The following is a 26,955-nucleotide window of genomic DNA, read 5'->3' on the forward strand; positions in this document are numbered from 1 at the left end:
ATCTCCCAGCCTGTGGGCACGCACAGCCTGCCGCCTGCTCCGCAGTTCCCATCCCCGGAGCAGCGCTGTGCCGGCAGTGGGAGGCAGCGGGTCTCAGGCTGGGACGCGGGGCTGCCGCCAGCTCTGCGCCGCCGGCGTGCACCAAGGGCAGCCCTTCTGCTCTCCTCTTCCCCTGGCTCCCGGTTTTACTGTGCTATTAAGTTATTGCCACCCCTTAGGGACAAGCCTGCGAGAAGGCGGAGGGCTCGCATAACTCTGGATCAGTAAAGGAAGCAGCTCAATTAGCATTTCACACGCCTTTTCTTCCCTCTCTTCTTACCTTCCCTGCAGCGGGCATGCTTTCCCCTTAAAGGATTGTCCTGTTTCTGCTCCTTGCCAGCGTTGGCAGGGTGACAGTAGTCGAGTGTGCAAACTTGTGCTATTGTCCCCAGGCCAGGGGGAGTCATGGAGACCCACTAATATGACACAGGAAAATGTTTGCTGATGGCAATTCTATGGGCTTTGTCTAACTCTTTCTCCATCATGACGACTCGATTTAAGTCTCTAACTGTTTGACTACAGATGCAAGAGTACTATCCAACTCCATCCTTTTGTCCGGGTAGTTTGAATGGGTAATTCAGCTTTTGTGTAACTCAATTGAGGGGGCAAACATAAAGACAAGATTCTTGAGCGCTCAAGCTCCCTTTCCATGGATATCTGCACATCTCTTTAGAGATTTGTTCCTTTCCTACCTTTTTCTGACATCATCCTCCCCTGAAAAAAAAAAAAAAGTCTCTGATGGGGAACGGTTAAAAGTAGGCTAGCCCGGTCCCCCGTATTACATTGTCCTGTGCCAATGAAGCATGGTCAGTATCAGCCCCCAGACAGCTTCAGGGAGTGCAGAGAAAAGGGTGCCTAAACTTTCCTAACTCATCATCGGCGCTTTCCCTTTGGATTGTGCCTTTAAAAAAGAAAGGCCTTGGTAGGGGTGAAGAGGATAGGGGAGAATGGTAGAAATCGCGGGGAAATGATTGTATTTATTAGCTGTCTTTCTGTGGCTGTCCCCATGGCAACAATTTGCGATGGCAAAGAATGTGAGAAGGGGAGGCTGATGCCTGATTGGGATGCTTTGTATTTGGCAAAGTGGCTCCTGATTGGCCTGAGAGAGCCCCGAACTCGGCGGAGTCGATATTCATTCAGCTTGCTCAAGTGCTCGCTCAGCTGCCTCCACACACCGGCTGCCTCTGCTCCGCCGGGGTGGCGGTGTGTAACCTGCCTAACGAGATTAGCGGCAAGGGCTCTCCTCCGCCAGCACCGCCGGAGAAGCCCCCGCGTGCCGGGTGAGTGTCCGCGCTTGCTTGCAGGGATGCTGGAGCAGCCGTCCCGGCTTCTCCTCCCCACCTAAGCCTCACCTAACAAGATTAAGCCAGCGGACCCCGTGCCCGGGCAGCGCTGAGGGGCCGCGGGCGCGCGGCAGCTCTGCCGGCGGCTTGCCTGCACGGAGGCGACCTGATGGACAACTTGTGGGCATAGCTGAGAAGTTTGACGGCTTCCCGTATCCTCCCTCAGTTTTCTTGATGTGTTTTGAATGCAGGCGTCGCGCTCCAAGCCTGCCCGCCGTGTCTCGCAGGTTGCTCGGGACGGATTATAAACTTTTAATGGGAAACTCTGCACGCGACGTCCAGTGAAATGGCATCGGACAGCGAGGTAAAAACCCTGCTGAACTTTGTCAACCTGGCCTCCAGTGACATCAAGGCAGCTCTGGATAAATCCGCTCCCTGCCGCCGGTCGGTGGACCACAGAAAATACTTGCAGAAGCAGCTCAAGCGGTTTTCTCAGAAGTACTCGCGGGTCCCGCGGTGCCACCCTGGCAAGCCGTCGGAGTGCGGCCCGCGCCGGGGAGCGGAGGACAGGGCCCGTGGCTGCCAGTCCGAGATGCCCGACCCCGGCCCCCACAGCGGGGCTGCTGCTGAGAAGGCGCTGCGGGCAGCCGAGGCGGAGGAGAGCCTGGCGGGGGAGAGGGCTTTGCCGGAGCAAAACCCTGAGGCCGGCAGGCCTGACCAGGTGCCCATGAGGAAACGACAGCTCCCCGCCTCCTTCTGGGAAGAGCCGAGGCCGGCCCAGAGCCTGCCATCCAGGGGCTTCCCCCCGGGCCCTGAGGGGCTGTCAGCCCCCAGAGACACTCCTCCCTTTGAGGGGAAGAAAAGCAAAAGGAGCCAGGACACCGCTGGTCCTGAGAGCCCCTCTGAGCCTGCCCTGCACACAGGGGAGAAAGACCCTGCTGGCGTCCTCTCAGGCCGGGTGGGCACCTGGACCTGCTGCCCCTTCCCATGCCCTGGGCCAGCCGTGTACCAGCCCCCAGGGACACTGCCCCCATCGCCCTTCCCAGGGCTGGGGCTGTGGAGGAAGAGTGCGGCCACACTGCCGGCCGAGGCACAGCCCTTCTGCAAGGAGGCAGAGGGTGCGGGGCAGAAATTCTACAGGCCCGTGGTTTTGAAACCTATCCCCACCAAGCCTGCTGTCCCCCCGCCGATTTTCAATGTTTTTGGGTATCTTTAGCCGGGGGAAGGGGTTGGGGGGTGTCACACTGGATACGAGCCCTTTAGAGAGAGTTGAAGTGCCAGGTTGGGCAGTGGGTGCGAGCTGCTGGCAGCATGGGGAAGGAGTTTCCATCCAGAGACGGCGGCGAACACACCGTTGTCCTCCTGCACAGGCTGGAGTGAATCAGTAACTGTTTGGCCTCCATTCTCCTCTCACCACACGGGTGCAAATCAGGAATAAGCCTTATGAAGCCGGTGGCACGGCGTGTGGGGCAAACCAGGCCTCTTTTGTGGAAGCACATTGTTCGAGCCATGGCGAGCGGGGCTCCGGGCCATTCACAGTCAGCACTTGTAACACCTAGGAGACCTCCTCCATGTGGGAACATCTTCCTGGGGTTGCCCTGTGGCCACAGCAGCGAAATGAAATGAATTAAACTGCTTGAAACAGTTTTTGTACTTTTAAGTAATTCTGGAGAAGTCAAGATATTCAGGTCACTTCCTTTTGCGTGCAAGAGACTGGAAGGACAGTATTTAATGTAGAAACCATGTTTGTGAATTGATTTAAGCTCTTCTTGTGTGTAAATACTGAGAGAATTAAAAAAAATAAAGGAAGAAAGGAGGTAATTTTATTCTAGTGATTCTGCAAATGTAGTGTGTTTACTTTTGCCCCACTGGGTAGACACAGGTTTAATTTGCAACTGGTGGTTAGACACGAGGGCTGAAATCTCTGTCCATTCAGAGTGATGTAAATCAGATGTAATTCTTCTGAGGCTGGGAAATTAGCTGGTGTTAAACCAGTGCAAATGAAAGCTGAATGAATTTCTGCCTCAGAAATTGTTCTGCACCAACCAAAAAAAAATGATAAATTGTCTAACTTGTTGAATACAAAAACATAAAATATGATAGAAAAGAGCACAGAATAGCCTGCCTTCATTTCCATCTAGCAGAGGTCTTTTATTTTGCCTGGTTTTAAGATGTGATCACAAAGCCTGGCTACAAATGATTTGCCCAGTATTTTCTTAATTATTTTAGTGAAGTGGCATTGTAAAAGCTAATAGGTGATTTTTTTTAAGTTAAGTTTTTCTTAAACCCGCAGAGAAGGTGTTGCTAAGGCACAGAACATGAGATCTGAAAGTTTTAATATTTCAGGTGTATAACTATTCAGTTACACTGGAATAAATCACTGAGGACAGGAGATGTGTGTTATGGGGGAAAAAAGGGACAGAGAGTGGACATCTGTGACCTCTCCAGACCTGAACCTGCTCTCGCTGGAGTGAATTGGAGCTTCTCCCAGGATTCAACAAAAAATGGCCTCAATATCATTGGCCTCTGGCTACTGTAGCGCTCTATCACTCTTGGTATCTCCGTGAAGAGAAAAACAGGCTATGCTTCTTTCAAGTGCAGTCATGAAAATTTCATTCATTCATTGCAATTTCCAGTTTTGGTCATGAAAAAATTATCATCTTAAGCCACGACGGAGTCTAATTTTGGATCTTGTGATGGAGCTTGGTGTTATATAACCAGGCTGCAACTGTAGTTAGGACATAAACTACTTTCAGGCCAAAAGTAGCTTATTCTTTCCCCAAACCTCTCAGTTTATCCCAGTGATGTTTACTTTTATGGAAACAATGGCTGTAGTGTGCTGGTCTAGCAGATCCAAAGTAGAAGCAGAGATGGTTTTCACTGCCTTCTCACTGCTACCAGTACTTCACATATGTATCAAGCCTCTCCTATAGGAGACAGAGCAAAAAAATGGCTTTGGTAGCACATACATGCAATTACATGCAAGGTGCAAGGTGGTAAAGAGATGGTCTAAGAGATAAAGGCATCGAGTTAGCTCTTGATCCAGAAGTGAAGATATGAATATACTTATGTCTTTATGTTTTGTCTTTTGGGGAAAAAAAAATCCACGAGGAGACTGTCCCTCTCCACAAGGAGACTCCAACAAAAAATCAGAGACAGTAGCCCTATTTACTTTAGTGGGAGGAGAATTATGGTTCTTAAATTGCAGAGCTGTAGGCAACGTATTTTTTACAAGGAAATAGGAGCACTTTCTCACATAAACAGCTCTGTGTCACTGTTGTAATCCAGATGAAGCCCGCTGCTGAACTGCTCTCTCTCAGTGTTGCCAATGCAGAGCAGCCTCCTTGGCACCACTCTTGATTTCCCTCTGGGTGACCAGAGCAGCTCATGGAATGAGCAGTGGGTATTGCAGAGATCTCTGTGGGCAAGTGCTTCTGCTTGAATTCAGGGGAGAAATTTGAAAGTGCTGCATATTGCACAAGAATATGGATTTCTATCAACATTGATGTACTTGGCAAAGTGGATACCTTCTGCAGAAATTTTATTTCTGAAGAAATCCAGAAAATGAAGGGAGTTAAAATCAAGTTTCTACCTTATAAATACCAAATCTTTTTTTTCTTTTTCTTTTTATTTTTTAACTGTTTATTTGAATGTGTGTTGCTGTACGTTTTTGTTGTAGCTGTATAGCATATTTTAAGCCAAAGTACAGAACCAGACCATTCTGGTTCTATAGTGCTAACGCACTTAAATTTACACACTTACCCTCAGATTCAGACTGATATTGTGTTTTAAAATCCTTAAATTCCTTTGTGACATGGAACTTCCCTCCCCAGCCCAGAGCAGGAACTGGCCCTTGCTGGGGCTCTGAACTGGAGCAGCAGTGAAGTAAAACGCAAACGAACAGAAGAGAATTGCTAAGTATATTCAGAATCACTGAATGGAGATGCGTGAGACTTTCCAAAAGGTTTGCAAAGAATAACAACTCTCTCTCCTCTCTTGCAGTACTTTGTTCTCTCACCCCTGAGATTACCATCAAAATTATTAATTGTTCAAGATTGGATTGATTCAGACTTTTCCTGGCTATTTTAGTGTTTGGTTGTTCAATACTATTGTTCAGAACAGATGACAACCCTTCAGAGTCTAATTGTTTAATTCATACTTTGTTTGAAAGATGGAAACATAACAATTGAGAGCTGCTATTTACTACAGCAGTGCAAATTTAAACTGTTGAAACTACAATAGCTTTCATAAATAATGGGAAGGGAGAGGTAAATGAAAAAGCATTCATACAAAATAAAAAATCAAAAAAGTGCACGAGAACATAAAGTGAATTGCACATGTTGCAGTAAGAAAAAGTACAGTAACCTGGTCATGAAATATTCCTACAACATTTCACAAAAAGTCATCATCTCTGGAGGATTCTATCATGCTCCATAAAAACAAGCCACTTTTCCCTGCACTGGGATGACTGATCTGCTTACAAAGCCTGGGTTGCTTGGGATGTTGGGTATTTGTCTTTTCACAGCAACTTCTGGACAGATGCATAAATGATCGTCAAATTTTTGCAGATTCAGTATCACACGTAAAACCTTGTGTCAGTGACCGGAGTGTAGGAGAGGTAGCTGGCTCCATTTCAGTGCAAATAAATGTAAACTGACTGTGTGAAGGTTTGCAGTAAAGATCAAGCAGAAAGGACGCAATAACATAATTCCTAGATTCCCCCTTTAACATACTTGTCTCTCCTCAGTTTCTGTGCAGTGTGGGCTCTTACCCTTCCTGCAGCTGCGGTGTGCTCACATCAGGCCAGTGGCTCTGTGGCTCAGGACAGACAGATGAGAGCAACCAGGACATGAGTCTCCCAAAAGAGATGAAGGTCTTTTGGCTGAAAAAAGAAATGGACTTTCTGTATTTGCTCTTCCCAAACCGAGTATGGGCTTGTCCAAGGACATAACAGTGCTGGTTCAGGGGAAATACCCCGTTTGGGATGGCTAATGAAACTGCACCCCTGCAGTTATGCATGCAGGTGGTCATTTCGAATCCTTCCACCGGCCAGAAATTTCCAGGGCTGTCACTGAACACCAAATGGATGCTTAAGTAAATGGTCTCCACCAGGCCGTGTTGTGTGTCTATCACCCCCTACAATTCTGCTCTGTTACACCCATTTAATTTCAAGTATTTCTCTTCTGATTTACGTCAATATGAGGAAGACCCAGACCTTTACTGCTCAGCCCTGTAAGGTGAGGGATGCAAGACCTCCACTGGTGACTTTCCATTTCTCAAACTATTGCTTACAATTTCAGGGCCTCCACTGGCAATACTGCTTTAAAGATGACAGACTCACCAAGGCTGGGGGAGGTTTCAGTGGCCTGCTCAGCCAGCCGTTCTCTGTACAGCCAGCAGTGGTGGCCATCTCCTATCTGGTGTCACTGGGAGGCTCCATCTTCTGGATGGCTGTGCTGGGCAGATGGCATGGTACCCCCAGGGACCTCCCTCCTCCCTGTATGAGGGGCGGGGCTCATGCTGCAGGACAAGGGCGCAGGTCCTGGTAGTAATGGAAGGTAGTGAATGAAATTTCAACGGTGGAGGAATCACACCTGACTTTCCAAAGCTTTGCAAAAAGGTGACAGTTCAGTGTGAATCGCAACTGGTTTTTCAACCGCTTTTGCATTTGGGAAGGGGACAGCTATGGACAGAGTGCCCTTAGCTGTAACCATTTCTGCTCCCACTCACATCCTATCCCAAGAATGCTGAACAAATTTCACGCAAAACCATCACAGAATCTGGACTCCTGTGCCCAGACAGACTTGTATGTGTGCAACACACTTTTAGTCCTGTGTTGAAGTGTAAAACTACAAACAAAGAAAAGTTGGTGCAATGCATTTTCCCTACTTGTATTTCTACCTGGTTCCATGGTACGCAGGCCAACAAAGAAAGAACAGATCTGTCAGGTTTCTGGTGGGGTATCAAAACAAACCCTACTGCACAGCTCCTTTGTTACCTAAGTTAAGGATGGGCATGCTGCTAGCATAAGATCTGCCAAGATGTGGTTACAAATTTAGGCTCTTTCATCTCAACCTAGGTGCCTGGGCAGGACCGAGGCATGCATCAAATTGTAGCAGTTCAGCAAGGCACACCTGTCAACTGAGCTGCAGACACTGCCAATAACCCTTCCTGGGCTCCTCAGCCTCCCCAGCTGTGAGGGAATGTGACTTGTTAAAAACTTCAATAAAAGAATTTCACGGACAATTATGGTGGTTCAGCTGATAGATGGCAACTTGTTAAGCTGCCATAAATCAGTTGTGCATCTGAGCTGTAAATAGGTGACCTAATTTTCAAAGAAGCTGAGATAATAACTTTCATCAGTGTCAAAGGGAGCTAATAGATACTTCAGACTTCCAAAGTCAGGAAATTCAGGGCTAAATCCTTGGACTTTTATTCTGCCTCAATAATATCTGACACCAAATGTCGTCCCATTGGCTTCAGTGGAACTACACCTGGCACAAGAAACTTGGCATTGTTTGAGAATCTGAATAAAGATTTAGAAGCCTAATTTTGTGCATTTGTTTTTGTAAATCTCAAAGTCTGCATTTCCTCATTTTGAGATACTCTCTCTTTTCTTCCAGTGATGGTATTGTTATAGCCACAGAGGTCCAAGGAGGTAAGAGAGGTTGGATTTCATAGGTATGAGATACTCCAGTGGAACAACAGATAAAGTTAGCTTGGCAGCGTTGTCTTTCCCTACGTATCTTGCCTCTTTTTTCTCCATCACTGTCCATGCTCCTCTAGGCCTTTGTTCTGTTCTGATATCAGCTTCATGACAGACTCAAGCTACTGTTTACAGTGCAGCTATTTCTAATTTACAGAAAAGAAAAATAAAAAATAAAAAAGAGCTCAGAGTTTCTTTCAAACCCCCGGTCTAGAAAATTCTCTCAAGCAGAATTTCACCTCCTTCTTACTGCAAATGTAATACAACATGAACTGTATTTGCTTTGTGTAAATACAATTCTTATATCCTTCTTAAATAAACCTTCCTTTGAGTATTAAAGGAATCAGCATATCTGGGTTTTAGTCTTTTTAAAAGTTCTGAGCTTTGAATGTTCAGAAATCAAGTACTCTACTCAAAAAGAAAGGTCCAAAGAATAAAAGTATAAGTGTTAACAAGCTGGTGTCAAACTATCAGAGAATCAGCAATCAGCACACTGAGCAGAAATCCAAAACATAGAATAGAAACTAAAATAAAAATCTCAGTCAGTGAATGAAATGTGATTGTTTTCCCAAATATGTTGACTCTTGACAACTTCTGAATTGTGATCACAGCAAGGATGCTAAGCTCCACCAGACCCCAGGATACCTTTCAGTCTCCCACTGGTACTTGCTTCAGAACTATTCATTTTTCAGAGTTGTCTTTCATTTCTTTTTCTTTGCAGACCAAGCTCTGAGGTGAATCACATGTGTTTTCTCCCGCAAAACCTAATGTTTATCCATCTCCTCCATTTTCTTCTTACTTGTGCTCCAGAAGCATATTTCTTTTAGATTTTAGATTAATCATTGGAGTGCACTTGACCAAGCCAGCAGCAATTCCTCTCCACTGTGCGTGGCGTGCACCCTTACCATGCCGATGGTGTTGGGTGCCGTGCCGGGAAGCCGCTGCGTGTCTGCTATGCCTGAGGTCACTGCGTGTAATCATGCTGCAGGTATCGAATCAGTCTGTGCGGGAGAGGCAAGGTGTCAATAAGTTTAATGCGGTTTCTTCCGATCAGGCTTCGTACCTTGACACGGCAAAGATGGGCAAGGGGCCGTGGGGGCTCTGAAAGAGAGGAAGGTCAGAAACATGAGCAGAGCAGGTTTAAACTCAAGAGGGACAGCTAGGACAGTGGCAAGAGGAGAATGGGAGGAGGAAAAAGGGGACTTCTGTAACGGAGGGATGATGCGTCTGGCATCAGTGGCTGCTCATTCATTCTCAGGCATGGCGTAGAGAAGGAAGAAGGCCGGAGGAAGGGGTGCTATATCCCATCTCAGCCTAGCGGTGGGCTTTCTAGGAGGACTTAAGCAAGCTGCTTCACAGTACTCATCCTCCCCACTGAAAATAGATGCAACACCTTCCCAGTTTAGCTTGGTGCTGGACAACTAATTCTGATAATGTCTATGAAAGACTTTGAATCCTGTGAGAAAGGATATTTGAGGAGAGCCACTGGTGCTTGCTGGCTCGCTGTGGAGATGGTCATGCTGGCCACTTACCCTAATCTGCCTGCATCCCAGGTGAAGCCAAATAAGCCTTCCGGCACTGCAAAGACTTATTTCCAGTGGGTCAGATCCACAACTGATGGATTTAACATCAGAGTCAATGGCACCCCAGCAATTTCTAGTGCCTCATAACTGGTCCAAAATGTAAATCAGTCTCAGTAGGAAATCCTTCTGAGTTTAAGGGATGGATACTGACTGTCTGGTTCTGCAGAGATCAGGTTAAAACCTATAGGACTTTTCAATAGAAATAATTGAAACTATAAGAGGAGATGGTGACTGACATTTTGAATCCAATGGTGAGACAATTTTTACTGGATTCTCTTCTGAGTGACCATACCTGCTTTTTCTTTAATGACAGCCCAGTCCTCGTAGCTGTCTATATGCTCCTTGAGCCGGGAACAGAGCTGCACGTTACCCACATAATCCAGGAGAACATCAATAATTGGCCCAGCCCAGCGACTCATCTCTGGAGTAGACACCATGTCACAAAACTTCAAGAAAAAACAAATTCACTACAGTCAGCGAGAGACAAATGCACCTTGAGAAACTATGACAACAGCATCAATCCCAGGTACTTCTTTGGTCCCAAATTTCTACCAGCTGTGAAGGCTATTTCCAGTTTACCACGGGAAAACTTCTACTAATGCCTCTATTTTTTTTTCCAACTGAGGGCAGAATCCCCTCTTTGCAGCCACAGGAGGACACAAAACCCTGCTGGAGTACCATCTCTGGAGCACAGAAAGGATGGTGAATTGTTTACGGGGTCTGACAGTTCTTCTTCCAGGGGAATGGGAGGGAAGAAGAGCACTCAGAGCTTTACCCTTAGCAGGTGAGGGAGTTGCTGCAAGGTGCATGCAGCTCAAAGCACCATGACCCAGCATGTTGGGTCCCGTTCTCTTCTTGGCATCTGTTGCCCACAGGGCAAGCTGCAGAGTACTCAGAGCTTTAGCATGGAGGGCTGCTTATGGAAATACTGAAGCACAGAGCTGACTTGAAACAGCATCATTTCAAAAAAGTAGTTACTTGCCTTCCCACTTTGATTTAAATGCATGTATTATACCAGACAGCTTCATCTGTCTCTGTTAGGCTGCTGCATGTGAAGATATCTGTGGATTTATCTGCATATGAGCAGTCAGATAAGATGAACTAAATCATGCTGTGTGGATGAGAACTCAGACACATAGCTGGACACAATTGAGTAATGGTGACTTATGCATCATCCATCTTCTTAGTCACTGAGACTGTCTAGAGGCACCTTCCAAGCCCACCCCAGATGGGAAAGAAAATGTACCAGCCTAAACCTCTTTCAGTTTAAGCTCCTGTAACTAGATCTCATTTAATTGTACACGTATGGGCACTAACTCGTAATGCATTAAGAGTTTTTGTGTATATTCTTATTCAGAAATAAAATATTAGCACACCTAGGAAGAATAAAGCTGTAGAGAATTATAAGGTCATTTCATTCATAGTGAGAGCATTCTCAGAGGTGTTTACTGCTCTTCTGACTTTGTTTCTCTGAGCATCCCCATGTAATGTTTCTCAGAAAAATTAAATATAGTAATGTTGGGAGGATACCAGTGGACAACCCAGAATTTTCTACCAAATTGTTTATAGGAAATTCAGTTTGGGATATCTGACATTCTCCAGTGTATGCCCTCACCATGCAGTTACACATACAGCGTGCAAACTGGGGCTCTGCACTGCACCTCCAAGCATTAACTCCACTTTGACAGAATTTAAATGAGGACACAGTTTCAGAGTAATAAAACTCTGGATCTTATTGCTCCCCTCTTCTCATCTCTGCCAGAGACTTTGCCTGTCTTTTTCTCTCTTCCCTATTCACGAGCTCATCCTACAAAAATGTTTTCCAGATTAAAAATGTTCCAAAACATGTTACAAGAAAGCAAGCAGAGCAAAATGAAGCAAAATAATGCAAAACTGCAACTACAGGCAGTGGAATTGTCTCGGGGACAGAGTGACTCTGGACTCGGAACATACTTTGCCTGAAGTCCTGGCAGGCCCCCGAATGCCCTCTCGCGGCAGTAGGTTGCTTCACTCCCCACGTCCATGGTTTTGACACTGCAATTCGGGAAATGGGGACTGAGACAGCATGCGTTTTTCTGCATTCACTTTCTCCAGGAAACACTAATTCAGTAGAAGCAATAATGATTTATAGCTATGTATTTTTCAAATCCACCTCCAATAGCTCATTGTCTTTACTGTGTAAAGACTAATTCAGATTTATTTTCCTTGTGTAATTCCATACAGGAAATAAGAAATGCACACCTTTTGTGTAGAAAAGGCTACAGTTTCATATGATGCTCTGTATTTTAGAATACAAACCATATCAGAGCTACGTCACAAAGCTATACCACACAAGCCTTACTTTTATTAGCCAGAAACCTAGCACTAAGAAGCAAATTTAAAATAACACTGGAGGGAAGGCATCACTTTTTCTGCTCTGTGTGCATTTGTCCCTCACCAATCTCTCTCTAGGCACAGATATAAATTTACACAGCTTTTGCTTCTCCTGCCTCACGTGGTCTGACTTTTGAGGTGATGGCTCTGTTTGTGTGTGACCCAATATTTTGTTACATGTTATAAAATAGTGTTAGGTGACATCCAGAAGGAAATACACATTTAACTAAGTAAAAACAGACCAGTTTATTTGTGGCTGGGATATCACAGAGGGTACAGACAAATCCTCTCTCTTTGCCTTGGAACTCCAGCCTTCTTTCACTCTACTTCCTACCTTATCATGGTTCAAGACTCAGAAATTATTCAGTTTATTGGTGACTATTTCTTTGGTCTAAGTGACACTATCTTCTAAATCACACAATGGTACACTTAAGCTATACAGGAGTTGACTTACAGCTTCCCTAATGCTTTGCAATAGAGAAAGAGGACTGTGATGCTGAGAGTTTTTGTAGTGTCTTATGTTGAAGGATAGTAAATTGTGACTGGAGGGTTATATTTTCCTTGAGATATTTTGGAAGGAGTCAACAAAAGATCACACACAACAAAAGTGTAATCTGAGATTATGCAATGTCATTTACGGGACTGAGAATCCAATTCCAGCTCAATGGAAATGGTAGCTGAGATTTGGAAAGGACTGCAGAGATACACGTATAAGACATGGTCATCTAAAATCTGTAAGTGGCTTTGAAAATATGGAATCATGGATCTAAATCTCCTAATCTTGTTTGAAAACTGAATATAATGTGCAATCATGTAGCTAATGTAGTGATTTATATAACCTCTCCCTGGCTGCTTATCCAGTAGATTCAGAAATCGCAACAATTTACATTCACTATTTTACCCTCATAAAGTGAAGGACTATATATTTTTAATTTAACCATGAGTTTAAATTCTCTATTACATAAAACAGGTGTTACAGGGTGAGAAACATAAGCATGTTTCTATTGCCCATTTGACACTGCCTGTCAAGAAAACATGCTTCACTCCTCGCATCTCAGGTCCAGAGGAAAAGAGTATTGTGGATCTGACAGCAAAAGCTGTCAAGATGCCTATAATTCACCTGAAATTCAGGCTAGGGCAACAGCAGATTTTGCCTATCTTCCCTCTCCCTCCCCCCGCTCTCCCCCCTTCATTGAACATGGACTTGGAGCTCTCGCATACTCTTATTAAGCCTTATTTTTACGTAAGTGAAGTAGAACTAAAGGCAACTTCTCTTGCAGGAAAGGTGGGAGAAGAAATACATGAAGTTATCAGGATATATAGGTGAGAAATGTCCTCAGAAGTGCTAAAGGTAGATTAAGCTGTGCTTACCTGTATTACAGTTGGCTCTGTGGACAGCTGAGGATCATTAAGTCTGTCCCGTCTGTAATTTAATGCAGGGTGTGGGCAATTTCCATACTGACACTGAAAACAGGAAACAGCATCACAGCCCAGATCCAGGAGATATTTCAACACAGAAAGGTACTTCATTGAAAACATGATGGTCGCTGGAAATGTGGTAGGATGGCTTGAAATATAGGCATTGATGTTCGCTCCGTGGTCAAGAAGCAGTTTCATGGTCTTCAGGCAACCGTGGCGGATGGAGATGAGCAACGGGTTGATGAGGTCAACATTGGGGTTGGCTCCAGCCTGCAGCAGGAGCTCTGTGGCGTAGATATTGTTGTTAAAAACAGCAAAATAGAGGGGGGTGGTGCGTCTGTCCTCATAAAGGCAGGAGCGTTCATTGGAGAGGCTGGTGTTCACCTCATAGCCAGCATCAATCAGCTCTTCCAAGATATCATCGTTGTTGCGCTCGGCTGCTAAATGCAGGGGGCTAATGCCACTGCGCTTGACACGGGTGCGGCTGGTCACAGGGATCAGCATGGAGACAATCCTGATGGATGGATGGAGAGCCAGTGAGCAGTGGTGAGCTCTAGTGGATCTACTGCAAATCCTCGCTTTGTGGTTGTAACCTTAAGAGCCTACTAACTGGCACAGGAACAACTCACTCAGAGCAAAACCAGAGTGTGAACTTGAAACCTGTCTTCATCTCCCTATGTTCTTACCTTGACAAAAATGTGAGTTAGGTGACTCCTCTTCCAGAGAGGAGCAAATTTTTCGAAATTATCACCCAGTTTCTGTGAGGTACTGACAGCCACAGAGGCATTTACAATGGAAGAGGCAATGTGCTGCCTCCTCACCTATCCTGCTGTAACTCACTCCTGTGCCACAACCCAAATGGCAAACACCCAGATGGGCTTTCCCGGATGTTCTGCACCTCCACCATTGCGTTGTGGGTAGGAGTCAGAAGAACTGCCTGAGGAAGCAGGCTGGGCTTGTTGAAAGAGGGGTTGTACATCCCCACCTCCATCATGATGGCTCTGTTGCTGAGTGCTCACCCACACAAGATGTTGGTAGGCCTCATGGGTCACAGCTGCAGCAAGGGGCTTGAGACCAAAAGGGATGAAACCAAACCTTCCTCTGTGGGACAGAGCTGGAATAAACTATATATTTGGTTTCCAGACCTCCATGCCAGATTTTACAGTTCAGTTATTACCCTGGATTGAGACCCGTCCTGGAGGACCTCACTGTGCAGCTTTTGGCTGTGGCAAATCCGTGGGGCTATCAACATCCATCCCAGATTATGGGGAGCCAAAAAGATAATTAGGAAAGGAGAGAAAAAGAAACACAAATATTTTCTAGGCTGGTTGCCATGCTTTTAGCCCAGGGAGAAAAAATGTACAGCCAAGTCCTAAACCCCAGTAACCAGGGATTGCTATTGGAAAGTGTGATGCAGCCTTTAGCACAGCAACATAAATCAGGCCGCTCTCATTACGTAATCAGAATTTCAAATATATGATATACAAGGCCCCTGCCATTTCAAATCCATGAGCATTTTGTCTCCACAGTTGTCACTGGAGCTGCATAACCGGACCCATGGGTTAAACCCTCATTTCCTGCTCATAAAGTTGGGTGTTTTAGCTAAGGTGCTATCCTGATTCTGTAGATACAGACAGTCGCCCTAAGCTAGATCTAGAAAGAGAGTATGGACCATCAGACCTGAGCCTGCCTACTGTGCTAGGAGATGCCCATGCTCCCTATGGGATGCCTGCAGAGACAGGGACATCTAAAAAAGGGACTTGTGGCAGCCAGCAAGTCACACACCTCTTCCTCCTCCTCTCATGCAGATGACTCTATCTGGCATTCAACAGCTCTTTTAACAAACATGCAGAGCTCAGTTTCCCAATGAGTAGTGTCTCTCTCCTTTAAAATGTGGCACATCTTCAGCTGGGCTTCAATGGCCGGTTCCAACACTAGGCCCTCAAACGTATATTTACATATCGAACTAAGCAAAATATAAGCCCTAGTCTCAGGAAAAAAACTTTGCTTGTGATGCATTGAATTATCCTGTGAAAGACTGAGCCTCCAGTGCTTTCAGGAGCTGAAAGAAGAGTTGAAGATGCATAACACTTTACAGGATTATGTTCCCATTTACATGGTGGACAGTTGATGTTTCCAAGTTACTTTTACATCTTATTTTTTAAACAGAAGTTGTGTTGTTGTTGTTGTTTTAAATTACGTAAATATCTTGGGTAGTGAAGCACTTTTTTTTCTTTTTTTTTTTTTCTTTTCTTCCAGCATCCTCACTCATTCCAGCACTGTGATGCTCACCAGGGAGCAGGAAGATTGGATATTGGTGAGCGTGCAACTTTCCACCATTAGCAAATGTTTTCTATAAGAGCCCTAATAGCAGAAAGGGCACAAAGCACTGTGAGGACACCATGCCAAGTGCCAGAATTTGTCATCCCATGACCAACTCCTTTGAAGATTTAAGGGTCTGTTTTGCTCTTTCCCTCCAGAATATGTGCTTCAGCCAGCTCTTCACATCTAAGTTCTAACCTGCCTCATTTCTGTCTGCAAGGACCTGAACCTCACCTCAGGGGTGCCACACTGAGGCTTTATATCCAAATGTTGCAGTGCCACAAATATCAGTACAACCCCTGTACCTCAGACTTTGTTGGGAGAACAAAAAGGAAAGTCTGGAATCATCGTATTTTATCAGAATCTAGTTCTGTGTCTAGTACCTGTCTGTTTCTTCTTCCTTCAAAGCGAGTTGGTTCAGTTATGTGGTGTCTCCACCACTGCAGTCTTTCCTGTCTGGTGGGAAGGAGAATGGAGCTCAAGTGAAGGCAGCCAAAGCTGGACAAGCCATGCCACAGCTCGTGTCTGTCACAAGGCTGAGCTTCTTACACAGTTTTGAAATAGTGCTGAGTGTCCCCTTATCCCTGACACCTGCTTTTGGGATTTCCATTTGCTAGAAATTATAGGGAAGAGGCAGAGAGCATCCTTACTATGAGCATGCCAAGAGATTATTGACTTGCATTTACTTAATAAATCTGCCCACACTTCACAAACTCTTCTCAGCTCCTTGGTTCCAAGGGGGAAGGAGTTAAATGACTGCTTGCGATTGTCCTACAGCTGATGAGATGACCCTTATGAATTTCATGTCAGTATTGACAAGGTGTCATTTAAAATAAACAAACACCAAGACACAAGAGTTGACAGTTAAGCCCTGAGACTACATTCTTTGCTTTTTGATGGTAGGGAGCCTTCGTGCTCTGGCAAAAAGTTGAAGAGTAGAATTCCTGCAGAATTACGTATTAAATCTGCAGGAATACAAAGAGAGGTCACCATGAAGGGTGTTATTTTACTGAATACCAAAGGAATTAAGAACGATCAGCCAATCGGGCTAAAGCTTTGTCATTTAGATAAATATTTATAAGAGATCTTTTTCTTTTTTTCATCCTCTTGCAATTCTGTTTGCAGCAGTTGGGCAGTTGTGCAAAAAATTTGTGCTCAGACTTTTGCAAGTGAACAAACTGAGTTTGAGATAAATTCTGGTCTCATTTATGCTGCTCAGTGTTAGCAATGATAGATGTGATCTCTGAATTAGGCCCTTTTTCTCATAACATAGGGATGGACTGAGGTTGCAGACTTTCCATGTAAATTTGTTTTCAGATTGGGGTGTGGATCTTCTGAGGGGAAGAATAGATTCAGAGAGCTGGTCTAGACTCTATATACAGATTGGATTCAGATCAATTTACTGTACTGTTGGATCAACTTTTTTGAAAGTGAGCGACTGGAGCTGGTTTTTGTCTCTGGCACATTTCTCATCTAAAATGTGTTTGTTTTCAAGAAACTGTCTTTGTAAGTCAAACCCCGGAGAAAATGTTGAATTGTGCCTGTATTAGTCTATGCAAGATATTTATGTACATGCTAGAAGCATATAAACCAATTATGTAAATTCACACTGGGCTGCCCTCTGAATACAACTTCCACAAAGAAGCAGGCCTACTGCAATTGCAGAAAATAAATATCCTCAGGTCTATCAAAGTGATTTGAGAAGTGTAATTGGGATTCCCAAATGGGCCAAAATGCTAAGAGAAAAGATACTGTGGGGAGGTGTAGCACTGTCAAAAGTTTTAATTCCTCAGACATTGTGAAATACATAAGAATCTGCTCTAGCAGTCTGCAAAGATGGCTTTACTATCCTAGAAACAGCCTTTTCTGGACATAGTTGGACATACTCCCTCTTTTAATCACTGCTTAAAGGATTTTGACAGAAATTGCTGTAGTCAGAAGAGTCCGCTAAAGTCACCAAAGGGGTCTGTCACTGCAACCAGAGATGTGACTGTGTTTTGCAAAAATAGCTGTGGGCTGTGGCAAGGGATTAAGGTGGGAGCTAAAACTCACCCTGGGATCAGAAGGAAATGCTCAGGAATTCAGGCTCATAAACAGGTTGCAATGTCAGTTCCTATTGGGTCTTGAAAGAGATAGGGAAGCACTACTTACATGACAGTGCAACAATCCCACCCCTAGACAACACCTCCTAAACTGACGTCATTTATTTCAGGCAGGACTGTGTTCTCCTATTAGAAAAAACTACTTCAGAGGACCAGTAAATCTACTCAATTCCTGGTTATTTTTTCCATTAGGTACTTTTCTCAGTGTTTACAGAATATAATCAGTTCTATCCCAAAGACATTTAATTAAAAAAAAAAAGTATCTTTTTATGAATTTGTTCCATGAAAGAGTATTTAATTACTCACTAACAAGCATATTTTCCAGACCTTGGGTGATCCTTATACTTCGTTTCTGAAGCTTTTCCAATTTCCTGAAAGCCTTCTGAAAGGCAGGATACCAGAACTGGACACCATATTCTAGCAACAATCTCACTAATGCCCTAAAGATTCACTTAACCACTTCCTGCTGTCAGCAGCTGAACTATGGCTCATAAAACCTGAACACACCAGAGATGAATGCAGCATGTTCTGCTTATGGAGAAAAATCACTCTGGGCTTATTTATGTAGGAAAATGATTGCAGACTAGGCTATGTCGTGATAGCTGTTGAGTACTAACCCGTTATACAGATGCTTTTTTATTCTATCTCAAGCCTATTTTGTGGAGCTCAATTTAATCCACTCTCAAGATACATGGGGTTATTTAGCTGTAATAGGTGATATCTTGTCAAAGCTAAAGGGACCTTTCACCTCACATCCCTGCTCACACCACCCCGTCCGGAAAACACACTCTGTTCAGTTTATGATTTCCAACCTGAGCTCTGAAAGCGGCAGCTCCCTTGCTTGCAATGCTCAGAATTGGATCTGGAACATTACGTTCTCCTTTTCATAAGGACTTTGTATTTTTATCTAAAAGATGAAATTATGAAATGAACTAAAACTTACTCGCAAATCCCTTTTTTGGCTGCTATGTGAAGAGGTAACAGGCCATCTTTATTGGCTCTGTTAGCATCAGCTCCTTGGGACAAAAGAAACTCCACAATAGGTACATGTCCATTTTTACAAGCTTCATAAAGAGCAGAGGCATTATCACTGGCTTGAGTGTTTATATCAGCACCTAGGAAGGAAGAAAATCTTTGTAGCACCAAAAGGTTAAAATAAGATGGGAGCAACATACTTTGAATGAACACATAAATCTCCATGACACTGGAGTTACACCATGTGCAGAAAGAGGATGCGAATGAAGTCTTATCGCAGCAAAATGACAATGTGATACAGTTATATTATAGATCTCCACTGGCTTTTACTATGATGTGAATTTTATGAGGGAGAGTTTAAACAGGGAATCATACTCTTACTCAGAGACTGCTGGGGAAAGTAAAGTGATAAAGTGACAATGCACTCTAGGAAAGCGGAGATATTCTCAGGACAAAATGCACAGAGGGTGTCAAACATGAGATCCCAGTTATGAATGGAGGCTCCATTCAGCTGTGTCTCAAAGACAAACACTTTAAAATATGCTTGTTCTTTATTTAACATGGCCTTTTCTTTGGACACAATAATTCCATTAGTACTTATATATTTACGCTATGTATATATAATATTCATGAGCGGAAGTGTGGACTAGATTACTTCAATAGTAGCTCTCCAAAGTAAATTATTATATGATTATGTATTTATGATTTATATATTTATTTCATTTTAAAATTGCTTATAATCTATATATTTATGTAGGTACATATGTATGTACATTTATACTATTTATAATATATTTCAATTTTAGTACATATACAGGCTAAAACAGGATTTTATAAATACATCTGCATAGTTCTGAATGAGAATTCTAATCAGCTTTCATTTGGGCAAGTCTTAGTTAATGAATATTTCATTTCAAAACTTAGCACCTAAAGCTTTATCTTTCCATTTTATGAGGCTTCAACTTAGGCCCCAAATGGTGAATTTTACTTAAGAAAAGATAAATATTATTGATGAGCTACTAGAGTATTTGGGGCATTTTTTCATGTACTCTAGTGGGTGCTTGTCTTAATAAACAACAAGCAAGAATAAACTAAGCCCTGGTACTATTTGGCCAGAAACAGTTTGGAATTTTGCTTTTTTTTTCTGTGCTATATATTTAAGGCCTGGCAGACTGAGTTTTGACTGCAATATACTCTACCATGCTGTCCTGGGGAAGGCTGCTCTATGTGCATCCTAAATGGGAATGACAGTTCACTGGAGTTTTGCTTCTAAACTCCAATAAAGGAGTCAATCAGTCTCCCGTTTGATCATGAAAAATCCCTGCCAAAGAGAACATTTCCCTGTGCTCTCACCCCAAAATGAAACATCTGTGTTGTGTTTGGCCCTTTGAAGATGTTGTAGCTGGAAACATCAGGAGAATTGCAGTGACAAAACATAACACAGGACTACATTCTTAATGAAAAAGAAATGAAAAAGAAACCTTTTTTATGATGAACATTGCTCATTGTAAACAATGCAGTGATATCATTTCTGGGATTCTCAGAGGAGTTTTTGAGGACTTGAAACAACTGGACAGTTTTATTGGATTTTCTCTTGTGTATTTTTCTCAAAATTGAACTTTAAGAAACTCATAATATCTATCAAAGTTGAAACATAAATCACATTCTAGCTTAGTTTCTAAAATTGTAGGCAGTCTGATGGACTAAATGGTCACATAAAACTGACTTGACAATGTTAGCTGGACGACAGAATATATTTTTTTTTTTGTTCCCCGACTCTCATATATTTCTTAGCTGTTCTGATTTAGAAGTTTTTCTTATCTTCATTGCTGTTTAACTCTCATTTCACAAGTGCAGGACCCAATTCTTACCTACGTTGAAGATAGTAGTCCACAGCAATAATAAAATATTCTTCAGAATGGTAGTAAAGCCTGTGCTTATTGTAAAGCTGTTTTACATGACTGGAGCAGTAGAAGTTAGATTTTGTGTAAGCTAGAATAAAATTCATTCTGTTTATATGTTTGAACACATACACATGAGGGAGAGTGTCTGCTTCTCCTAGGTGTAAATCCATTAACTATAACAATAGCACTCTATTTTCTGCAGGATTCATTAGTGGAGGAGAGATAACCTTGCCCATCAGTGTACATGTTCATGAGCAGATGGGGCTGGCTAATATTCAACTTCTGCCATCTCTTACCACCTACAGTTTTCTTCTATGACTGATCGGATTTAAGCTACATGGGCACAGCAATACAGGTTTTGAAAACTGTCAAACAATGAAATTAGAGAGCATCATATTAATTCCCGAAGTAGGTGAGCTCAAATGAATGCTAAAGTGCATTTGTTTAGACCATGCTCTCTGAAAGGCCCTACACAATCCAGCCATCTGGAGCAACAGGGGTTCACCAGCTCTACAGGCTAGTCTTTGTTTGCAGATAGAAAAGCTGAGTCAGGGAAAATTAATGGGAACTTTGAAATATCAAGGATGGAACGAGGAATGGTGTGTCAAGGGCACAACTCTACTCACCACATTTTGCCAGGTATCTCAGAGCTTCCAACTGCCCACTCTCAGCTGCCACAAATAAAGAAGTGATTCCGTAGGAGTTTGCAGACTCAATCTTGGCACCCCCTTTCACCAGGATATCGATAATCTCCAGGTCGTTTCGGGAGACAGCCTCATGGAGAGCAGTCCATCCTCGATTACAACGGTGATTGGTATCGGCGTTGTACTGTACCAGAAGTCTTGCGGCCTCTGCATTCTTGCGCTCACAGGCTGTTTTGAAGAAAAGTGAAGTGATCAGTACAAGCTTTTGAAAAGATTCTAGGTATTGTGGGTATCCACCTCATGTAGCACAAGGCAATATAACGCACCTTGGCCATATTGAATAAGACCATCTCATTCAATATAATGGCTAAGGCTGCTGCCAAATGACATTGTCTGGGGCTTGCAAGAGACGTGGCAGTGAAGCCAATCTTCAGTCTGGAGCTGGGGGAGGCTGTGCCATGTGCAGGACTTGTGCCAAGCCTAGTTCTAAGGAGGCCCAGCACATTTGTACCAGCTGGACATCACAGTGACACACGGAGAGGACAAAGCACGAGAGATAATTTATGAAGAATGAACAAGTCATAGAAATCACATGACCTGAACACTCTATTTGCAAATTCTGAGCAAAATGGCTCTAGATCTTACTGTTCTGAACTACAAATAGAGTTCTATATAGACAATAAAATGAAAGAAAGCCCAAACCAAGAGTGGCCAGAAAAAGATTCTTTGAAAATAATAGGGTGAGTCAGTAGCACTCTCTCAGCCTGCAACAATTCACAGCTTAGGACCATCCCAAGCTAATGGTGTTTTCTTAGTAATTAATAGTATTCTACTGATTTTTATTCCATCAGTTTGTCCCATTGCTTCTTGAATTCCAAATCATGAGGCTTCCAATCCTTCTTATACACTTCCAACTGTGGCATCCCAAACTAAAGGCACCTAGAATAATCAGAAACTTTTACCACCCCCGTAGCGTTTGTTCTACAATGTGCAGAGAGGTAGGCCAGCACATTATAGAGTAGTTTTGTTTTTGTTTTCGTTTTGTTTTATATAGTAGCTCATTTTTCTCACAGTGGCCCTTTTTTGGTTTTGATCCTTCCCTTGGGACATGGACATGGATTTCTCTCTCATACACGGGTGTCGCTCACATGTACTGAAAGCAACGATCTGAATAGACACTATTATAATCACCTATGCGTGGTAGCTCTGCAGAATTAAATTTGCTAACACATAAGGGATGACTTATTTGCCATTCAAATTTTTCACTCTTTTTATTAGAGGATGGGCCAGAAGGTTTTGCATAAAGACCTGCATACTCTGAATAATAGCTTTTCTCTGGTTAAAGGATGCATTCACATTATTATTATTGCCAGTATTACTGCTAACATTGCTACATGCTACTACCACTGTTGCTGTGTGTTTAACACACAGTAGAACAGCCAGAGTAGAACAGCTTTCCTTTGACAGACTGTGAGCCAGAATTTTACAACTAAGGCATTTTAAACTGAACAGGTCTAGTGCCAGGCATCCGAAGCTGGAGGCAAGGTTGCTGTTGAAAGCAGTAGTATGTGCTATTTAATGTGTTAGAGCACTAAAAATGGTTATGGCAGTAACAGTCAGTCAAAGAGGGATGGACATGAAGGTGTGAGAGTTCATGTCCTCTCAGTCCTTGTGATATCATAGATCTGATGTTGTTCTGCTAAAGAAAGTGTTTTCTCTGACCAGCAGCAATGCAGTATGTCCATGTTAAACACTTTATCTACCTCACTGGATTGTTTATAACTTTATTCATCTCCCGTAGCACACAGCCTGGCCTGGCCCTGTCTATGAGTCACTGGCATGTCTACAGCTGATACACTCCCACACCGAACAGCTACTTAGGACCAACTGCTTGGAAAGGCATACATATTCCTGTACTGTCCAGCTTTCTGCTTTCCCAAAGTTTGGGACACTACATGGACCCCCTGTGCTGAGAAGTCCACTGAGCACCACACACCCTGTCCTCAGCACCATGTTGCAGCCTATGCCCCCAGGGCAACATCTAAAATGTCTCTCATGTGAATGAGAAGAGAGGCCATGGCATGGCAGGTCAGACATAGGAGACACAGGACTGTTGGACAGAGGGTGCAAAATGAGTTCATTGCGGAGTTTCAGCCTAAGGGCATGATAGGCAAGATGTCTGAGGTGAACAAGGTGCAGCTGATCCTTCAAGCACCTGCAGCTCTCTCCTGGTGGTGCCAGAAGAGCTCGTCATCCCTGGAAGCACCACCCTTACCTTTGTAGAGTGGAGTTTCTCTGGCCTTGTTGGAGATGTCGGGCTCGGCCCCCGCCTGCAGCAGGGTGAGCAGGCAGTCCAGGTTGCCCCGGCTGGTAGCCAGGTAGAGAGCTGTCTCCTCGTTGAGGGTGCGCTGGTCAATGGTGCCAGGGTACGCTGTGAAGAAACCGAGAGCCCAAAGTCATCGTGGCAGGCAGTGCACAAGTATCTGCAGCACCATCACCCTTCCATCCTTACAGTTTTAGGTGAGTTTTTTTTTTTTCTTTATTCCTCCTTTTATTTTCAGCAAACAAAGTTAAGAATATAAAAAAAATATTAAAAAAATAAGTCAATAGCTTAGATTAAAATGTTTAGCTATGGCCACTGGTGATGGAGAAACCTGTTGAGTAACTGCACTTCAGCAGCAGTTTGAAAATAAATTTCAGTAGTCGACCACTTTCAGAGAGGTGGAAAGAGGTGCTGGGCTGGCTCTGAAGCTAGTGCTAGCAGGCAACACTGATGCCTGCTGTGGTGGCTGAGCAGTCTGCAACAGCTAAGATCCCAACTACAAGACTGCTGTGAGAAGTCGAAGGCTTGGCAAGATCTATCCAGACATCACTTTCTCCTGAAGATCCTAACTTTTAGGGGCTTAAGTCTGGAAAACTACCCTCAAAGACAAGGTTAAATTAATATGCACTCATAGAGGTTGAAAAAAAGCTTCACACACAGTCCCAGAAAAGGATTGGGCTGGTGCTAATTCTGCTTTTTAGTATACTCATATTCTTCTTCCTCCTTTTGTAATTAGTTAGTTTTAATTTCACTGACCTTTTTGCAACAGAGTCAGACAACCCACTTGGCCATAGTACGCAGCTTCATGTAAGGGTATCCAGCCATCCTTATTAGGTTCAGAAAGGTTTTTTCCTGATTTCATCATGTTGCACACTGCTTTTTCATCTCCATCCTTGATTGCTGCCACAACAGGGTCAAGTTCTCTTTAAAACAAGATTAAAACCTGATTACCATTTCCTTCATTCCCAATAAGCTTTTCACAGCAACATCACTGTATCATTTGGCAACAACAGTGAACCCCTACAGCTGATATGCTAAGATTATTTTTTTCTAGCTATGGGGCCTCTAAAGGTGAAATTTATCTATCTGCTCTAATTTAGCCATTCACAACAGGTCAGAAGAATCACTGTCTGGACGTGTTGATCTCTTTCCATGGGGTGCAGAAGAAGAGACTCACTTTGAAAACCTAGAAAAATCATGGAGTGTGCTCCATGCCCCTGAGAAGTGAGACATGAGGAGCAGCCTTCAGGTGAGCTTCTCTCCAACCAGCCTTTCCTTTGCCAAGCCTGCATCCTGCACAGACCCAGCAGGCGATCTACTCCTTCCAGCACCAGTGCCTAGTCCTTCTCTGCCTGGCTGTGCTGACAGAAGGCAGCCACTGCTTTCCTATTCTGAGGCAGCAAATTGTCAAGCTCCAGGGCAGCAAACACCCCAAGGGAAGAAGCACCCTTCCAGTTCTGATGGGGGCTTGCGAAAAAATGAACAGGGGTTGTATTTTCAGAGACAGAGAACATGAGGATGTTGGAGACCTAGGGGAGCTTGTGGCTCACACTAACTCTGTAGAGAAAATATTGCAGCTTTGAAGGCAAAGAGACTGGGGATGGAGGTGAGTGTCTCAAGGAGAGCATTAGCATCACCAGGGTAGGAACCCAGTATGAGATGAGGGCAGTGATACTGGGAACAGACAGAAACTCTGATTATGACAGGAGGTCTAAAATACCACAATGGAGTGAGACTAGAGACAGAAAAATATAAGCAGCTCAGCATGGGAGTTCTCAAAAACCACGTCATTGGTACAACCTCTGCATTTAGTGCAGCTTGCAGGAGCAGTGTGCCAAGGAATGGGGAAAGACACCGTTCCCAGATGAAAATGTCCCTTGTGCCACTGCTGTTTCTCTAGAGCTGGAGGCAGCAGTCTCAGGACAGCAGAGTCACAAAAATAGCAACCCTGGAATGGAGGGAGATAGGGGACAAAGCCAGGCATTTTACATGAGGAGATAACAGCTAGAGCAGGCAGCTGCTGTCCTAGCCACAGCTGGCCAGGAGGAATCACCTGACCTGGTAGCTGCAGGGCTGAGGTCCCATCTCTGCTGCATCTTCATATTCTCGGAGTACCCTGAGGACTACAACTAAATTATAGATAAGAGACTTTTATATAAGCGCTGGAAATCCAGCATTTTGTTGAAGTCAGCCAGCAGCAATTGGTGCGTTTGGCTGGGACAGGAGGAGGAGGTGGGGGATCTTTGTCTGTAACAGCCTCTGGCACAAGGCTGCCAAAGCCATCTGTTGTTCTGTGCAAAGGTTCACGTTACATACGCCGGGCTGCTCACCACAACCTCGGGATTCGGCACACAATAGTTACTGGCGCTGAATGAGTTACTGCATGCCAGGTGGGCCATCGCAGGAGTCTGTGCATGGTGCTTGCAGGCAGCAAATGCAAGGTGAATCTCATTAGCTGGGACCTCAGTGAAAGCAGCCTACCTTGTATCAGTGATAGGGTTAAAAATGTGTGAAGAATCGGTTACTGTTCGGCTTGAGCCCTTAGATGCTGAATGAAGCAAGCTTCTGTTGGGATCCTTGACCTTAAATGATTCCTGAGTAAGAAGAGGGGTTTGCTGGATCAGGTTGTGGATGCTTTAGCCAAGCACATTCCAGATCAGTACAGAAAGTTTAATGAATCTCCATGTGAAATCCTTGTTTTCTGCTTGGCTCATAGTTGGCTGTTATAAAAAACAAAACAAAACAAAACACAAACCAAACCAAACTATCTAAAAAAAAAAAAAGTCACCATTCTGCTGCTTGGATTTCATCAGAAATATACAAAATAAGTATTAGGACTATGGAGGAAGCCCGAAGCTCTGATAAAATCTTAACCTTATAGACTAATCAAAAGAATTACTGCATTTCAAATGCCAGTAGTGAAGCTGATAAATACACATTGCAGAAGAGAAGTACAGGGGGGTCAATTCTGAGCACTGCAGAAGAGGTGCAGAGGAGCACAGGAGGGTTCAGGAAGCTCCTCATTTTCCTGGCAGCCCGGTAAGATGCAGAAAGCAGGAAGGAGCAACATCTCTCCAGGTGAAGCCAACAATCAGCCCTGCCTGGCTCCAAGACCAGGGCCCTAAAATAGCCGTGACAGCACACTCCCCTGTAGCTTCCCTGCCACACTTCTGCTCTCACCTGGCAGCAGAGGACGGGCAGTTTATCAGCATTATCCCACTCCGCACTGTGGACTGAACCCTACTGAGCTGTGTGATGCAGAAGAAGCTGTCCCTCCAGTCA

General features: G+C 44.0%; 3 protein-coding genes across 13 annotated transcripts in view; 1 reads left to right on the forward strand and 2 right to left on the reverse strand.

Annotated features, from left to right (window-relative positions):
- Positions 1-446, reverse strand: part of LOC310900325 (uncharacterized protein) — a gene marked incomplete at its 5' end in the record, with an annotated part of 29,871 nt that extends 29,425 nt beyond the window's left edge. The window contains one exon of one of the 2 annotated variants that reach the window (XR_014585016.1): positions 320-349. Coding sequence is in view for 1 of the 2 variants with exons in the window: in XM_083838122.1 (XP_083694248.1) it covers positions 320-446 (127 nt within the window). Of the gene's footprint in view, positions 1-319 lie in introns of both variants that reach the window. The other variant, XM_083838122.1, reaches the window with a different exon arrangement.
- Positions 399-4,718, forward strand: FAM181A (family with sequence similarity 181 member A). Its single transcript, XM_083838121.1, has one exon. It carries the CDS (start codon positions 1,669-1,671, stop codon positions 2,536-2,538), a length of 870 nt encoding a protein of 289 aa, XP_083694247.1. The 5' UTR covers positions 399-1,668; the 3' UTR covers positions 2,539-4,718.
- A 131-nt stretch (positions 4,719-4,849) lies between these two features.
- ASB2 (ankyrin repeat and SOCS box containing 2) overlaps positions 4,850-26,955 on the reverse strand; it is a 54,526-nt gene continuing 32,420 nt past the window's right edge. For 5 of the 10 annotated variants that reach the window (XM_083838115.1, XM_083838114.1, XM_083838113.1 and 2 more), the window contains 7 exons: positions 24,430-24,596; positions 23,626-23,781; positions 21,333-21,578; positions 18,771-18,942; positions 13,356-13,917; positions 9,904-10,057; positions 5,455-9,129 (listed from right to left, as the gene is read on the reverse strand). In XM_083838115.1, the coding sequence (XP_083694241.1) occupies positions 8,993-9,129; positions 9,904-10,057; positions 13,356-13,917; positions 18,771-18,942; positions 21,333-21,578; positions 23,626-23,781; positions 24,430-24,596 (1,594 nt within the window). In that variant the 3' untranslated portion in view covers positions 5,455-8,992. The other 5 variants (XM_083838110.1, XM_083838112.1, XM_083838109.1 and 2 more) reach the window with 2 other exon arrangements.

The sequence above is a fragment of the Anser anser genome, assembly GCF_964211835.1.
Source record: "Anser anser genome assembly, chromosome: 5".
Taxonomy (NCBI): domain Eukaryota; kingdom Metazoa; phylum Chordata; class Aves; order Anseriformes; family Anatidae; genus Anser; species Anser anser.